The 16,891-nt window shown below is 43.8% G+C and overlaps 1 protein-coding gene across 2 annotated transcripts in view; it reads right to left on the bottom strand.

Moving 5' to 3' along the window:
* LOC109563454 (collagen alpha-6(VI) chain-like) overlaps window positions 1-16,891 on the bottom strand; it is a 177,985-nt gene that overhangs the window by 99,137 nt on the left and 61,957 nt on the right. For both annotated transcript variants that reach the window (XM_070796948.1, XM_070796944.1), the window contains exons 2-8: window positions 16,694-16,791; window positions 13,794-14,381; window positions 11,891-12,511; window positions 10,236-10,796; window positions 8,268-8,825; window positions 5,305-5,880; window positions 1,569-2,138 (exon numbers count right to left, since the gene is read on the bottom strand). In XM_070796948.1, coding sequence (XP_070653049.1) covers window positions 1,569-2,138; window positions 5,305-5,880; window positions 8,268-8,825; window positions 10,236-10,796; window positions 11,891-12,511; window positions 13,794-14,381; window positions 16,694-16,760 — 3,541 coding nt within the window. In that variant the 5' untranslated portion in view covers window positions 16,761-16,791. The remainder of the gene's footprint in view (window positions 1-1,568; window positions 2,139-5,304; window positions 5,881-8,267; window positions 8,826-10,235; window positions 10,797-11,890; window positions 12,512-13,793; window positions 14,382-16,693; window positions 16,792-16,891) is intronic.

Genomic DNA, 16,891 nt, shown 5'->3' on the forward strand with positions numbered 1-16,891 from the left:
CCCCATAGACGGCAGCCCATCAGGCTCCTCTGTCCCTGGGATTCTCTAGGCAAGAACACTGGAGTGGGTTGCCATTTCCTTCTCCAATGCATGAAAGTGAAAAGTGAAAGTGAAGTCACTCAGTCGTGTCCGACTCTTAGTGACCGCATGGACTGCAGCCTACCAGGCTCCTCCATCCATGGGATTTTCCAGGCAAGAGTACTGGAGTGGGTTGCCATTGCTTTCTCCAAGATAAAGCGGGAGGCATCCCTAGATGCCCCGAAGATGAGGAAGGCATAAGGGAACAGCTGGAATTGAGAGATGCTCACTTTCCTCAAGGGACAGATGCCTCTGACAAATGTGCAGAAGGGGAAGTCTTTGAAGCAGTCATGAGTAGGCCCAGTTTACACAAGGGTTGCTGAGAAAATGGAGTTCTGAAAAGTACCATCAAGTGAAGAACTTTCCTGATCCTCTTTGGCCCATCTCCCTTGGCCAGCCCATGCTGGAGAGGTTGGACACCATGATCAGTAAGGAGATGGCAAGGCCTGGGAGGAGGGGGCATCACAGGAGGTGGGGGATGAGAGCTAAAATGCCAACCAGCTAAAATGGTCGTGGTGATCGGCCTGCAGCAGGGAAAGCACAGTGAACTTGACTGAGTGTGGAGTCTGAAGAGTTATCCAAGGATGGACATATTCATCACCAAGAAGAGGGCCACTTACTTCTTTAAAGTGGCTGGGGGCAAGGCAAGAGGTGACCCCATGAATGAATCGAATGGGTCGATGGTAGACAGAAGTGCAGTGACTTGAGGACGACAGCCCAGGTGTCACGTTTATTCAAAGTAATGTTAAATATGCATTCCTCATTTCATTTGAACTAGACGCTTTGTGGTTTATTTTTACAGATGAGAAAATTAAACTTAGGAAAGTTAAGCCACTTGTGCAGGAAAAAGTGGCTATTAAATGGGCACTTATAGTCCACTAACCACTCACCTCCAGAGCTGCCTCTTAACAACCGTGTAGCCTTCCTCTCCCTGGTGGAAATCTAGGCTTACTCTTTACCATAGATAGTTATACAGAATCACAGCCAACCCAGTGGGGACTTTTATAAAAATAGAAAGTTATTTCTCCTTCAAGACCTTTTCTTCCATCTGTTGGAAAAAAATGTCAAAATGTGCTAATTTTTAAGAAAATATTTACCAACTTCTGCGTTGAAGTTTCACATTAACACTCTAAACTCTAAGATACTCCCTCACTGCCTGTGGCAGCAGTTGGCAGCCCCACTGCTAGGCAACCCAAATCTGTCAAATAGTTTGTTTTCGGGGAACACATTCTTCAGCCTCTGAAACCACCCAGAGTGTAAACAGGCCTTGTCCTCACACCTTCAGAAGGTGAGGCATTCCCATCACAAAGAGGGCATACTCTCCCAGGAGAGGAAAACTGACAAGAGGCTCATCCTGTGTCTCAATCTACAAGGGACAGAAAACACTTGATAACTGTGAAAGGTTCCATTTGAAATCAACAGGCACAAATCTGCATTCTCCCCGCAGCCCCAGAGATGGCAGAGACCCTAGGGACCTGTTGGATACTCACTGCTGTCACCCCGGGGGGAACAGATGTTACGAACAATCCTCTTCTTGACCTTCTTCAGTTCGTCAAAGTTGTGAACTGTCAGCTTCTTATTGGCGGTCCCGGTGATCTGAACGAGCTGCTGGTCATCTACATCCCCGATGCCCACGGAGTAAATGTCGATGCCTTTGTGTCTCAGCTCTTCGGCAGCCTGAGCCACCTCGTCTTGGGACTGGCCATCCGTGAGGACCAGCAGCACCTGGGGGGTACCTGCGTGGATCCGGCTGCCCATGTCCGGCCGGAAGTAGTGCCCCACCTGCCGGAGGGCGGCACCGATGTGGGTGTATCCAAAGATCTGCTTGATGTTTTCAATCTGAAATGAGATCTCCTCCTTGCCGATGAACATTCCCAGGGGGAACTCTGGCTGGTAAGTGTGGCTGAATTGGGCAGCTCCTATACGCACTCTGTTGTTACTGATATCAAAGTCTTGAATGACAGAGGCCAAGAATTCCTTCATCTTCCTAAAGTCATCTGGATGAATGCTATTTGAACCATCCATGAGGAACACGAGATCAACTTTTTCAATTTCACAGTCTACAAAGAACACAACAACAAAATCAGATTGTTATTCTTTCTCTAACTGAGCAGGGTAAGTCAAATGAACAAGACTGGAAGCTGACTGTGGCTCACATCATGAACTCATTATTGCAAAACAAAACTTAAATTGAAGAAAATAGGGAAAACCACTAGACCATTTAGGTATGACCTAAATCAAATCCCTTATGATTAGATTAGATTAGATTAGATCTGATACACAGAGTGCCTAAAGAACTATGGATGGAGGTTTGTAACACTGTATAGGTGGCCATGGTCAAAACCATCCTCAAGAAGAAAAAATGGTTGAAGCAGAAGCTGGAATCAAGATTGCCAGGAGAAATAGCAATAACTTCAGATATGCAGATGACACCACCCTCATAGCAGAAAGCAAAAAGGAACTAAACAGCCTTTTCATGAAAGTGAAAGAGGAGAGTGAAAAAGTTGACTTAAAACTCAACATTCAAAAAACGAAGATCATGGCATCTGCTCCCATCACTTAATGGTAAATAGATGGGGAAACAATGGGAAATGTGACAGACTTTATTTTCTTGGGCTCGAAAATTACTGCAGATGGTAACTGCAGCCATGAAATTAAAAGATGTTTGCTCCTTGGAAGGAAAGTTATGACCAACCTAGACAGCATATTAAAAGGCAGAAACACTACTTGGCCAACAAAGGTCCCTCTAGTCAAGGCTATGGTTTTTCCTGTGGTCATGTATGCATGTGGGAGTTGGACTGTGAAGAAAGCTGAGCACTGAAGAATTGATGCTTTTGAACTGTGGTGCTGGAGAAGACTTTGAGGAGTCCCTTGGACTACAAGGTGGTCAGACCAGTCAATCCTAAATGACATCAGTCCTGAATATTCATTGGAAGGACTGATGTTATGGATGAAACTCCAATATTTTGGCCACCTGATGCGAAGAACTGACTCATTTGGAAAGACCCTGATGTTGGGAAGGATTGAAGGCAGGAGGAGAAGGGGATGGCAGAGGATGAAATAGTTGGATGTCAGCACCAATTTGACTGACATGAGTTTGACTAGACTCTGGGAGTTGGTGATGGACAGGGAAGCCTGGCATGCTGCAGTCCATGGGGTTGCAAAGAGTTGGACACGACTCAGCAGCTGAATTGAACTGATAGGGAAATGCTATTTCTGAAGGTGGTGTTTTAGCTTATGCCACCCTGTGGTCCCATTAATTGGAAAGAAAACAGAGACACACAACCCTGCCATAGGGTTAGTGTGAGGCATAGTCCCACATCCTTTTAGGCTTCTCTTTTCTGTCTGGCTTCACACCATTTTCTTTTCTGAGATGCTGGCGAACTGGGGGTGATGTGACAGAAAATGAGCTCTCACCTGCAATCTAGGCTTGACTTCCAGAAAGCCCAGTGACAGTGGTAGCATAACAAGAAAAATAAATGACACATCCATCTAGGGATGCGAACAAACAGACAGATGGTCTTTATTATTCACTTGGCCTTGCTGGCCAGTTGAGTCAATAAGCACTTTTCTCGTTTCCGGCAAATTGAGTTTTAAGACACAAGACTTCAAGCCTCTATCTAGTCTCTTTGTCTCCTAACCAGCCTGCTTTCTGGTGCATACAGGCAAAGATGTCGGCTTGAGAGAAGTGATTTTGAACAATTCACGATGGTTTAGTGCACTATGCTGCCCTTGTCTTATCACAGCAAATTAACAAAAAGAATGTGAAAGGCCATTGCCAGTGAGTGAGTTATGCTTGGCGCATGCTCATGTGTGTTCTTCAGCCTTCTGGAAAGCATTAAAATTTCCTTGAATTCCCCATAGAGCTCATCACTGACCTAACATTATTAATTCTCATTTTAGCCTCAGAAAAGATGAAAGATATCTTGAGATTTCTGTAACCAAGATAAACAAGGTAGAGATAAACTATCGGGTGAATAGATCCTTCAGGAACTGGTTAGTTCATTAAATGCCTTTGTTTCAGATTCAAATAAAGGAAATGAACTTTCTTTGTGCCCAAGGGAGAACATTCAATATAAAAATTCAGTTTCGACTTCTACAGTGGACTTGAAAAGGTCAGACTGAATTTAAGACATTGGCCAGTAGAAGGTAAGAGACTCATCCCAGCTTTTGTTGAGATCCAGATGGATTTTGTTAGTTTTGTGAACGAAAAAGATAGTAGCTGTAGTCTCAGGAGGCATAGCATATGAAAAACAGCAAAGTTAAATAATTTTTAAAAGGAACTGCACCAAGATATTGAAATCCTAGGTTAATATTAACTCTCTTAACAAAAATACTTGGTATTTTTAGTAAAACACATCCTAATAAAAATACTAAGGAGTTTTAAAAGACCATAGTCTCCCTTTGATAAGAAACCGTAAATTGGCAGCTGAACACATGAATGAATGAATACATACATGGATGTGGCAGTGCAATTTCGAGCTGCCAGAACAGAAACATAGCACCTAGGGCAGAAGTCCTGTATGCTCTCTGCTCTGGAAACATCTGAGGCTAAAACTCGGTGTTTAGCACTGGGCTCCATGTTTCAAATGAGCCTGTGCCGTAACAGAAACATGTGAAGGCACAGGGAACTTCCGGACTGGAGGAGACAGGACTCCAGCCAGTGGTTCTGAGCATGAGAGGGACTTGATTTCTTGTGTAAACAGAAAGAAGAACTTCCTGTGGGTGAAAGTGGCGTGCAGAAACCCATTTGTGTTCCAATAAATACAGTCTGTTCAAAAAATGGTGAATTTTGTTGGTTATTCATTTTAAATATAGCAGGACCTATTGTGTAGCACATGGTTCCTGCTCCATGGTATGTGCCAGCCTGGGTGGGAGGGGGCTTGGGGGAGAATGGATTCATGTGTATGAAGCGCTGAGTCCCTTCACTGTTCACCTGAAACTACCACCACATTGTTCATTGGCTATACCCCGATACAAAATGTTTCTGGTGTCAATAAAAATTAAAAAAAAATTTTTTTAATTAAAAAAGGAAGTATAGCCCCTCTTCATCAACAGAAAAAAAAAATGGTGAATTTTCCATCACTGGAAGAATTTATGCAGAGGTGTAGAAGGTTGAAGATTTCACAAGGTGGGAACTTCTATAGAATCTTCAGTGCCCCATTTGGTTTCCCGCTTATTTGGACCTCTTCTGATAATTAAGAAAATGTAATGGATGAATCTTACCTACTTTTGAAGAGTTACATACGCTGGCAGACACATCTGAAAATATCCCCTTCAGACCTCCAAAAGTTTCCACGAAGAAGTACTTGTCACTCGATCCTGCCATGGCCAGCAGCTCCACAGGGTTGGCACCGGCGATGCCCACGGCCAGGACAAGGATGCCCTTGTCTCGCAAGGCCTTGGCTGTAGCATTGAGCTTGTCGGCATCGTGGGATTCCCCATCGGTGATCACGATGAGGACCTGTGGGACCCCTTTGTGCAGACGGCTGCCCCGGGCTTCCGTGAACATGTGGTCTGAGAAGCCCAGGGCCTCGGCGGTGTAAGTGTTGCCCCCCAAGGGCTGATCATTCTGGAGCACCGAAATCACCTCCCATTTGGTGTCCAGGTTATCCAGATAAAACAGCACCTCCGGGTCATCCGCGTACTTCAGAGCCCCAAACCGGACGTGATTCTTGCCCACATCAGCTTTTTTCACCAAGTCGATCATAAAGTCCTTCATGATATTGTATTCGTCATGGTCAATGCTGCCAGAGCTGTCGATTACAAACACAACGTCTAAAACTTCAATGCGCTTGCATTCTGAAAGAGGAAGGAAAAGGAAAACTGATGAGATTAGCCTTGCACATTATGGGGGATTCACATCCCCCACCATGTCCCCCTGCATTTTAAATGCCAGGGTGTCCCCTCCATAGGATCAAGCTGTGCATCTGGATGTTTGCTCTCTGGATAACAGACACAGTACACATACTCATTTGTGTCTCTCTTAGGACAAGGCAGATGTGATATGAAGCCTGCTGCAGTGGGTGGGAAGCGGGTGGGGTAACAGTCACAGGACATCAGAGATAAACAGGACAAGTGCTTTTGGACCAAAAAAACCCAATTCATAATTCTGAGGAAATTTTCCTGTGTAAGTGGTACCTTCAACATGTGCTTTCATTTATGCAAATCTGTCTATATTTTTTTTTAAAGCCACAGGGATCATGAGGTTTTATTCTTAAGATAAACCTTGGGGAAATGACCAAATGAAAATAAATTTGGCAACACTATATTTTCTTCATGGCTAACTTTCCAAGGTTGCATTTTCTCCTTTTCTGACTTTCTTAAAACATAATCTGTATTCATGTCTGGGCTTTGTTATAGAAATTGGCCCATTCCACACTTGGCCCAACCAAGTGATCCTAGCATGACCTCTCATTAACTTTTTAAATGTGGGGTCAATGCCATGGAAAAGTAAAGTAATCCATGTGTGTATCACATTGTATTCTCAAGTGCAGAGTTCCAAACTCCAACTCATTCATTCTAGAGAAGTGGAACTGTAGGATGGTGAACGATTTAGCCTTTATGTAGCACCGTCTGTCTACAGGCCTGAGGAAGGTATGTTTCAACTGTTACCTCATCCATTTTGGAGAAATGGAATTGTGAGAAGGTTTCCCTAACCCTTCCCCAAGGCTCACCACATTCCCTTCTTTGGAGCCACTTCCCTACAACATGGTAGGGTTGTTGCAAACCCTAAAGCCAATACACTTACCCACCTAACTGGAGGCCACATGTATAGAGCCATGACCACATCACCCAGAAAGTCTGGTTCCACACAAATAGAAACGCTGTCCCCTGGGCCTTCAGCTGCTCAGGGGAGCCTGCTTGGATTACCTGGGAGGCTGCAGGGTAGGCTGTTCAGTCAAAGCACCCTTCAAAGAGGTCATATTTGTGTTGGTTGGAGTTACCGGGACGCACAATCCAGGTGTACTCCTCTAGCCACAAAACATAGATTGCAGTCACCAATACTTCTAGTGCAGGTTGGCCAGAACTATTATTTGAACAACACGATGACGTCCCTTTTTTCCTTTAAAATTCCGTTAAGATTCATCTCCTTCCTAGAAGTTTTCCAGAATGCCTCTGTTGTCAGGCCCCATGGGTCCCTTATTCCTGCTGAACTGTTATTACTTTCATTCTGTAGCACCCTGGGAACACCGTGATGACTACCCGTTTATCTCCTCTGAAGCATCCATTGCTCAAGTTCCTATATCTTATCCCTCCTTTATAAGATTTAATAAATATCGACATGTTTTTACAAAGATTATCTCATTTCATATAAGTATTTTAAATGAATACTTATATGAAACGAATGAATATCATTCAGTCATAAAAAGGATGAAATAATGTCATTTCCAGCAACATGGATGGACCTAGAGATTATCCTACTAAATTAAGTCCGACAGAAAGAGACAAATATTATATATCACTTATTTGCAGAATCTTAAAAATCTTAAAAAAAAGATACAGATAGACTTATTTACAAAACAAACTCACAGACATAGAAAATGAACTTATAGTTACTAAAGGGGAAAGTAGGGGGAGGGATAAATTATGAGGCTGGGATTAACATATATATACATAAAATAGACAACCAACAAGGATCTACTATATAGCGTAGGGAACTATACTCAATATTTTATAATAACCTATAAGGGAAAAGAATATGAAAAAGAATACACACACACACATACGCACACACACACTGTATGTATGTGTAACTGAATCACTTTGCTGCACACCTGAAACTAACATGACATTGTAAATCAGCTATACTTCAATAATTTTTTTTAAAGCACTAAGTAAATAAATTGCTTCCGTAAGAACTCCTTTCAGATCCTACTAGGGAACCAGACCTAAAATCCTGTATGGTACTATTTTCCTTAAATGGAGGATTCATCCCCCTAGTGCTTTGTCTACAAATGGGGAAGAACCTAGGTAGATCTGAATTGTTCCTTACTGTCTGATTTTAACAGTTCTGTTGAGGAAACTTGCATTTCTCTATGTGAGCCAAAAGCCACTAGGATAAATAGTTCAGTTGAACAAAACTGGTTTATAGTGTTCAAATAGTAGATTGCTTAGTTCAAGAGGCAAGGACCCACATGGATATGTGGTGTTTCAGTGATCCCCCTGGTGAATGTCCCCATGCTTACCTTCATGGGGGCTGCATATTCCAAACACAAGGTCATCCTCAATGTGCTTCAGAATGTCAAAATTCTCAACATAAAAAACCATCTCTGGCCTCCCGCTGATCTCTTCCAGCTGGGTGACGTTGGAGCCAAACACCCCTACAGAGTAGATAATGATGCCTTCTTCCCGAAGTGCCACCGCTGGGTCCTTGACTATGTCCTGAGCCTCACCGTCCGTGATGAGGATGAGGAATTTCCTGACATTGGGCCGGGCTCCCTTGGCAGGGCTGAAGTACTGAGACACAAAGGTCAGGGCGCTACCCATCAAGGTGGTTTCTCCAATGTGAGCCATTCGGTCTATTGCATCTGAAATTTCCTCCTGGGATGTGTATCTGTTGAGCTGAAACTCTTCCTTATTGACGTCGCTGAACTGGACCACACCGATTTGCACTCGATCTGCCCTGATCTGAGATTTGCTCACCAGGTTCTTCATAAATGTTTTCATTTTGATGAAGTTCTCTAGTCCTATACTGCCAGAACTGTCCACCAGGAACATGATGTCGGCCTTCATCTCTTTGCAGGCTGCACGGGAGAAAGGAGATGTATATTCAAGTTGGCTTCATGTGAAAAGATGAAGAGTGAACAGGAAAATCTAAAACACAAACAATTCTATACGAAGTTAAGTGTGTGCTTGCTAAGGGTTGTTAGCAGGTAAATGAAGCGTTGAAGATGATGAAGGGGAACCTATTCTCTTTATTATTTAATGTATAACCCAGGGCTTCTCAACCTCAGCACAACTAACATTGTGGTTGGAAAGTTTGTACTGTGGACGGCAATCCAGGCACTGCAGGATGCTGAAGAATGTTTAGCAGGATCCCTGTACTCTACCTGTTAGATGCCCCCCAATGATGATCCCCAAAAGTAAATGTCTCTAGACATTTCTAACCATCCCCTTAGGGACAAAATCACCCCTGGTTTAAAACTACTGATCTAACTCTAGAAGATTTCATACAAGTTTTATTACAAAGTTATTAAATAAACCCCCAATACTCCTTAAAATCAGAAATCATTTGATCATATTACATATGCAATGGTCTAATCATAGATCTATCCTCATAGGAATTTGTGGGGAGATACTAAATAATACTTCTTAGAAGCCAATTCGGAGAAGGCAATGGCACCCCACTCCAGTACTCTTGCCTGGAAAATCCTACGGATGGAGGAGCCTGGAAGGCTGCAGTCCATGGGGTCGCTAAGAGTCGGACACGACTGAGCGACTTCACTTTCACTTTTCATGCATTGGAGAAGGAAATGGCAACCCACTCCAGTGTTCTCCAGTGCCTGGAGAATCCCAGGAATGGTGGAGCCTGGTGGGCTGCTGTCTATGGGGTTGCACAGAGTCGGACACGACTGATGCGACTTAGCAGCAGCAGCAGCAGCAGCAGCAGAAGCCAATTAACTAGCACTTCCCCCAGTTATGACCACCAAGTCTTTAGACATTGCTAACTATCCCCTGGTGGGGGGAAGTCACCCCTGGTTGAAAATCACTTACCTAGCTCTAGAAGATTTTATACAGGGTTTGTTAAAAAGCAATTTAAATAAACATAAAACACTCTTTTTATGCATCAGGTAATAGAGCAACACTCTAATGGGTCCTCCATTTTGTTCTGGGGAATAAACAGCTCTACAAAGTCAAGAAATTTCAGCTGGGATATTTATGCCCTTTCTCCACACCTGAAATGTCAAATACTGAAGGGTGCAGAAGCCAACTATATAGAATGGAGAAACAACAAGGTCCTACTGCATAGCACAGGGATCTATCCCATAAACGGAAAAGCATATGGAAAAGAATGTTTCTACATGTGGCACTGCAGAGCAGAAGTTAACAGAACATTGTAAATCAACTATACTTCAACAACAGCAACAAAACATTTAAGAAAATACTGCAGGGAGGCAGCTTGGGAGCTGAAGTCCAAAGGTAAGGAGTCCTACCTTCTTCAGCACAGATTTCTTGAACAACCTGGTTTCTTATGTCTTTCAAGGCATCAAAGTCATGCACGTAGTAGACCCGTTTCTCCTCGCCGGCGATTTCGCGCAGCTGAGTCTGGTTAGCCTCCCTGACCCCGATGGCATAGACGTGGATGAGCTCCTCGCTCAGTCTGTTTGCGGGCCCCGAGACGCTGTCCCGGGACGCACCGTTGGTCAGCACGACGAGGTGGCAGGGCACTCTGCCTCCCCGCTGCTGCTTTGCCCTCTGCAGCAGCCCCAGGGTGAAGTTCAAGGCGGCGCCCGTGTTCCTGTTCCCGCCCATCTGCCTGATGTTCTCGATGGCCTTTCTGACGTCGTGCTTGTTCGTGTATTTACTGATCTCAAATTCCAAGTCCCAGCGGTCGGCGTACTGGACAGCCCCAACCCGCACCTTCTGGGGAGCGATGTTGAACATCCCTGCGACCTCTGACAGGAAGGTCTTCATCTCCTGGAAGTCTGTGGCCTGGGTGCTCCCGGAGCCATCGATGAGCAGGTAGATGTCTGCTTCCTCCGTGTCCACACAACCTAAAATGCAACCCAGAACTGAGTGTGGCATCTGGCAAGTGGGACAGAGACCTGGAGGCAGGAGAGAGGAAGGGCCAACACCGGCCTCATCAGACAGAAAACATGGAAACAGCTTCTTGGCATGAAAGACCGGTTCTGCTGCCATGACTCAGGGGAATCTTAGCACCGGGTGGGTCAATTGTGTGCGACTGTTTAAGACGATTTGCATCGAGAACTGGAGTCCATTTGAATATAGAAAAAGATCAGAAAGAAAACTTGAAGATGCTTTCTATAACTCGCTTCTCTTACCAGGGAGCAACTGCTTAGCAAAAGGTCAGCTGGCATTCTGTTAACTGAAGAAGGTATTTAACTGGACACGGTGGACCTAGGAGTCATTTACTCCTCATCCATGGCTGCTCAATTAACACAACAGGGGTATTGTCAGGGGCCTAGTTTACACTGGGCAATGACACTTTTGTGGTCAACATGCTATAAATACATGTTGAAGGATGCAGACATATGTGTACACACACATAATTTATGTAGCATACATGTCTATGTATGAAATATACAAGTACCTTGCTCTCTCTCTCCTTCTAAACTCACAGATACTAGAATAATACTTTCCAGTAAATTCATTACCCTGTCCTCAGTCCAGACCATGCTTCCTGCATATTCTCTACATTGGAATTTGAGGCCAACGGAAGGAGAGAAGGGAGAGAAAAGTCCACACACAAAAAGAAACTAAGGAAAGAGCAGAGAAACACGAGAGGCAAAGGCAAGAAATGAAGCAAGGCAGGGGGAGAAATAGCTAAGGAAAGTGTTCCAGGGTGTCAAGAAATGAAGAATATAAGTAAAGCTGCACAAAAGAGGAAATTAAAAAAAAAAATCCCTTCTTCCCATTCCAGCACCTCAATAGCTTTTATTCTCTCCCAATTTACATTTCCTATTATTGGTTAAATTAAATTAAACTATTGGGTTAAATTAAGAAACCAGGAACTCAACTCTCTCTCCCTGCATCACACCCACCAAGCCCTTGGGCAGACAGAATGCCTGCAAGACAAGGAAAAAAGCAAAAGGATGAGACTGATCCTGCTCTCCGCAACAGGCTTTACCGGCTTTGAGGGTTTCGGTCCTTTCGGAAATGACAGAGACCGTGTGTGTGATCTGATTCCGCAGCTTCTTCAGAAACGTCTGGTTGTGGGCAGCCAGGTCAGAGAAGGACCTCAGCTGGGACACGTACTGCTCAGCGGGGTGAGACGCGATCTTCTCCAGCTGGGTGTCGCTGGCCCCCTCTACACCGATGGTGAAGACAATCACCCCCTGGCGCCGGAGGTTCACGGCGGCCTTGGTCACATTGTCCTGGGACGGGCTGTGGGTCACGAGCACGGCGATCTGTGGCACCCCCTGGTTCTTCCGACTGCCGTGCTGCGCGCTGAAGACTTCCTTCCTGATCTTCCTCAAGGCGGCTCCAGTGTAGGCCTTCCCAGCCTGGGGAGCAAGGCTCTGGATGTCCTGCAGAACCTCCGACTTGTTTACGCCCCTGCTCAGCGTGCTAATCACCTTCGTCTCGTTGCTGTAGGCCACGAGGCCAACCCTCATGCAGTGCTCCTTGATGTCCAGAGCAGATATGCTTTCTTCCAGGAATTCTTTAAGATAGTCAAAGTCCTCCCAGCTGCTGTTGGTGGACATATCCAACAGGAACACAACGTCAGCCACGGAAGGGCCTTGGCAAACTGTGGGCAAGGAACGGACAGGCAGAGTTTTAATTCAGCTTCTCTGCTCAGCATTAAAGACATGTAGACTTATGAGCAATTATAGATAGAACACACATAGAATAACCAAGCAGTTTTGCACTTAAGGAAGGAGGTATCGAAACTGATGATGCAGCTGAGATCAAAGGGTCCTGGGCACAAAAGCTGGATCTTAGCTCACCTCCAGGCTCCAATTCCTACATCTGTAAAATACAGGTAACAAGAATATTGATCTCATAGAGTTGTTGTAGCGATTAAATGAGATCATGTCAAGTTTAGCATGGGGCCTGGCACATAAAAAGTCACTCAGTTAACAGAAGCTGCTGCTATCGTATTAAAACCCACTACTAAAATCAGCAGTTTATAGTCCAAACATTCTTAAGGGATGGAAATGTAATAGCAGTTGATGTTCTAATACTTTATCTGGGGAAAATGCTAGTAACAAGATTCCATATTTTCTTAGATTACTACAAGAAAGCATTCTCTGTTGTCAGTATACATCACTTCACTCTGACAACCAGACATAATGTGAGTTTATTATGTCACTTGTCTGGACTTGTACACTTAAAGCAAAGTTTTTTGTTTTTTTGTTTTTACCAGCTCTCCCCTGTCCCTGTCTTGGGTGGTGTGCATAAACGCTTGGCCATCCTTGCTAATAGAATAGTACAAGGGGACAGACCAAGAGAGCAGGTTGGAGTTGGAGCAGAGCATGGGAAAGCTAATTTAGAACAGAGCTGCAGGAAGGAGCAAGTGCGGGGCTGAACCCACACAGGTGTGGCTCTAACTCCAGACCACAGCCTGGCCCAGGGCCAGGTCATATCGCTTCCAAGAGCGCCTGCAGCTTCCTCTCTGTGGAACAGAGGTTTTGGACTCCCTGAAGTTGTTTCAAGCTGTAACAGTCTGTGGTGACTTTATATGGTTTTAGGAATTAAGGATTTCTTTAGGAGCAAATTGTCCTTTTAAACGAACCGGAAATGAAACTACATAGTAGCTGAACCCCAAGGAGAAAGCTCAGATAGCAGGTGGCAGGGAGGAGGCAGCCTATAAACAACAGGCAATAAGATAAGTGAAACACGGAAAACCAAGGCTTCCCATGTTTATTGGATTAAAAAGGCCACAATCGTGGGGCATGCAGAAATTACCATCTGAAAATGCAGGTCAGCTTTTGGGGAAAGAGATGCTCACAGAGTCTGCATCCTTTCCTCATGCTGATTTTCTGAAAGTATTTTATCATCATCATCCCTACACACGTGCCCTGACCCACCTTCCACAAGGATGTCATTGACTGCCCTGTCCTTGTACTGAGCTGCATCCTTGAGAATCTGCGTCATGTTTTGGGAGAACGAGCTGAGGTCCCTGACAGTCCGGAGGTTGTAGTGGAACTGGCCCGTGGCCATGGCCTTCAGGGTCTTCTCGGACACGCCCTGCATCCCCACGGAGACGATCCTCACCCCATCTTTGCGCAGCGCTTCGGCGGCCTCTTCCACAGCATCTTCAGACTCGCCGGAGGCCAGGACCACCAGGATCGGGGGAAACTGTTTCCTGTCCCTCCCGCTTGAGAAGTAGGCCCTGTGCACCTCCCGGAGAGCCTTCCCAACCTGCAGGGAGCCCCCCAGGAACCCGAAGTTCTTCTTGAGGTGGTTCAGCATGGGGCCCCTGCTCTTGAAGGTGCTGAGCAGGAACTCTCTGTGGAGCCCATCGCTGTACTGGGCCAGGCCCACGTGGTACTTGTCAGCCTCTATGGGGAGGCTGCTGATCATCTTGTTGATGAAGGCCTTCACAAACGGGAAGGACTTAATTCCCAGGTGGTCGGAGCTGTCCACCAGAAACACCACATCAGCATACTCAGGGCCTACAAACCCACAGACAAACACAGTGAAAGTAAACTTCAAACATTTACTACCAAGCTTAATGCCAACCACATGGGGAAAACTGACTTCCCTCTTTTACTTGCCTTTGTAACATCTTTCCAATGCACTGAAAAATAATACATATTCTCTCAATGAAAGTATTTGTTTCTCAGGCTAATTCTTTTATACACCTTCTCATTTGAACTGATCATGAAATTAAGTACCACTTTTGCAAGGAATTAAATAGAAATAGCTACATATAAAGAAGTAAAATATCATGGGTTTTTACATGGTTAGTGGATAATTTCCCTTCGTGTCCTTTTCTTCTTTCAGAATTTGACCTCAGTTTATAGAAACAAGATAAACAGTTTCATTGAGAATGAATCAAATTTGTTGAATGGAGAAATCTGAAAAATAGCCTTTCATTTTGACTTCCTTTTAAACAGTACAAGTAACCTAATTAACTTATAAACATATTAAACTTATAAACATGTTAGTTTTGTATTCGAAGTGTCAAATTGATGAGTTTTACAAAATCCTAAAAATCATAAATATGAGATGTATTAATCTATCTTAAAATTATTTATGATATCTTTTGACGAGTCATGAGTGGGCACTATAATTGGTAAATTTATTCTTACATATGAAAAATGTGACAGAAACCAGTATACCTTAAGCTAGGAAAGAGATTACAGTTTAAGTTTCTATTGATAATGTAATTTTTACATAGGAATGCAATACTTTGCTGAGCTTTTAAGGCTTCATTCAATGCCAGATTTAATGTTAGGTATGTGAAATTATATTTGTATGTGATAGAGAAGCATTTGGTTCAAGCACAAAATATAATATGCTGGTGGTTTGTCTGCTGGCTTGAATTCAGAGCTCTCATGACTGTCCTATAAGATCCATGTCTTGTCCAGGGAAGGGAGGGACATACCTGTGTGTGTCTTGATGTTGTATGTTTAAGAAAACACAGTGTAACTGAACAGGCAATGCGAGTCTTAACTTTGTTATCAGCTAATTCTCCCAGCTCTGTCAAGCCATTTGACATACTTGGGCCTCAGTTTCCTCATAATTAAAATGGGTAGATTCGACTAGAAAATATCTAAGGTCTCTCTTTACTCTGATATTCTGATTATTTGAAATAGTTACTATATAAATTCTGATAAAATTAAAGGAACTTCAGTTTTTTCCTGTCAACAACTGCTAGGAAAACAGCCTTAGTACCCCTGCATGTTACTTTATTCTCTTTAGAGTAGTCCAATCAAGGCATAGTGGATTCCAATTGTCCTTTCTTTTCTTCTAAGCAACCTGATTTCAGCCAGTTTGAGACTCTGATGATCCTATATCCAGCAGCATCTCTGGGAAAATACTAAGTGAGGGGAACCAGCGAGAGAAGGCTGGGGCCCCTCCGAGAGCTGTCAGGTGAGGACTGCCCAGGGTGGCTCAACTTGGGACCAAAAGTGAGCTTTCTATTCACAGACAAACCCCCACATCCTGGTGGAGAAAAGAAATGTAGCCACTGGCACAGGACGGGCCCATCACTGTATCTGAACCATGGAGCAACTGGAGAAAAAGCATCGCCTCTCTTTGAAAAGCTTAATATCAGGCCCAGTGAGACATCAAAGGAATATGTTTTCAGGGCAAAGAAGAATTTATCTCTCCAGAAAAGTTGCTTCCAAGGTCAGAGTCCTTGAAAAAAAAAAAAACCAAACTGTAAAACCAATCTAGGTGGCCCTGGACATGAAGTGACTGATTATTTAGGAGATGGTAAGGGCCGTGAAGGCTTGACCAGTATTTTGACTTCAAGTCCATTTGGACATAGACTGCTGACAGACAGTGGACAGCTCTGGAGTTCCCTCTTCAGGGTAAAAAGCACCTGCTTTACAATAAGCAGACACACAGTTTCAACTGGAGCCAAATCTGGATGTTTGACCAAGACAAATATTTTGGAACAAACAAACTAGGAACAGACATTTCAAATTTTCCAGGCCCAAACTTAATGTGAAAAGAGAAGGTTGCATGAAAACACAACCTCCCAGAAGACCTAGAAGAAGTTGAAACTGGAGGACAAGAAAACAGCTCTCATATCTTTCTATCATGAAAAGGGAATAAACCCCAGAAACAAATGGTTTTCAAAGGAACATGGGGTGACATCAAAGAAATTGAGCTTTCACTCCCCACCCCACCCCCATCATCACAGTCAAAACAAAACAAAACAAAACTCTTAAATTTTAAGCAAGTCAGACTCATATATTATCTATTTTCCATAATGAGAATTAAGGAAACGAATTCCTTTCATTATTTTCCTTACCAGAATGTTGGTTGACAGAAACATGGGAACAAATTATTATAAGGAACAAAATGAGCAGCATTTTCATCTTTTAACCTGAAAAACTGCCAGCTGGAAATCTGAAAAGGCAAAAACATAAACATGTAAAATTGTTGTGGATATTACTTAGAAATCAAGACCCATACACATATGAGCACACAAAATTACATAAGAAATTCA

This window comes from Bos indicus, chromosome 1 (genome assembly GCF_029378745.1).
Source record: "Bos indicus isolate NIAB-ARS_2022 breed Sahiwal x Tharparkar chromosome 1, NIAB-ARS_B.indTharparkar_mat_pri_1.0, whole genome shotgun sequence".
Taxonomy (NCBI): Eukaryota; Metazoa; Chordata; class Mammalia; order Artiodactyla; family Bovidae; genus Bos; species Bos indicus.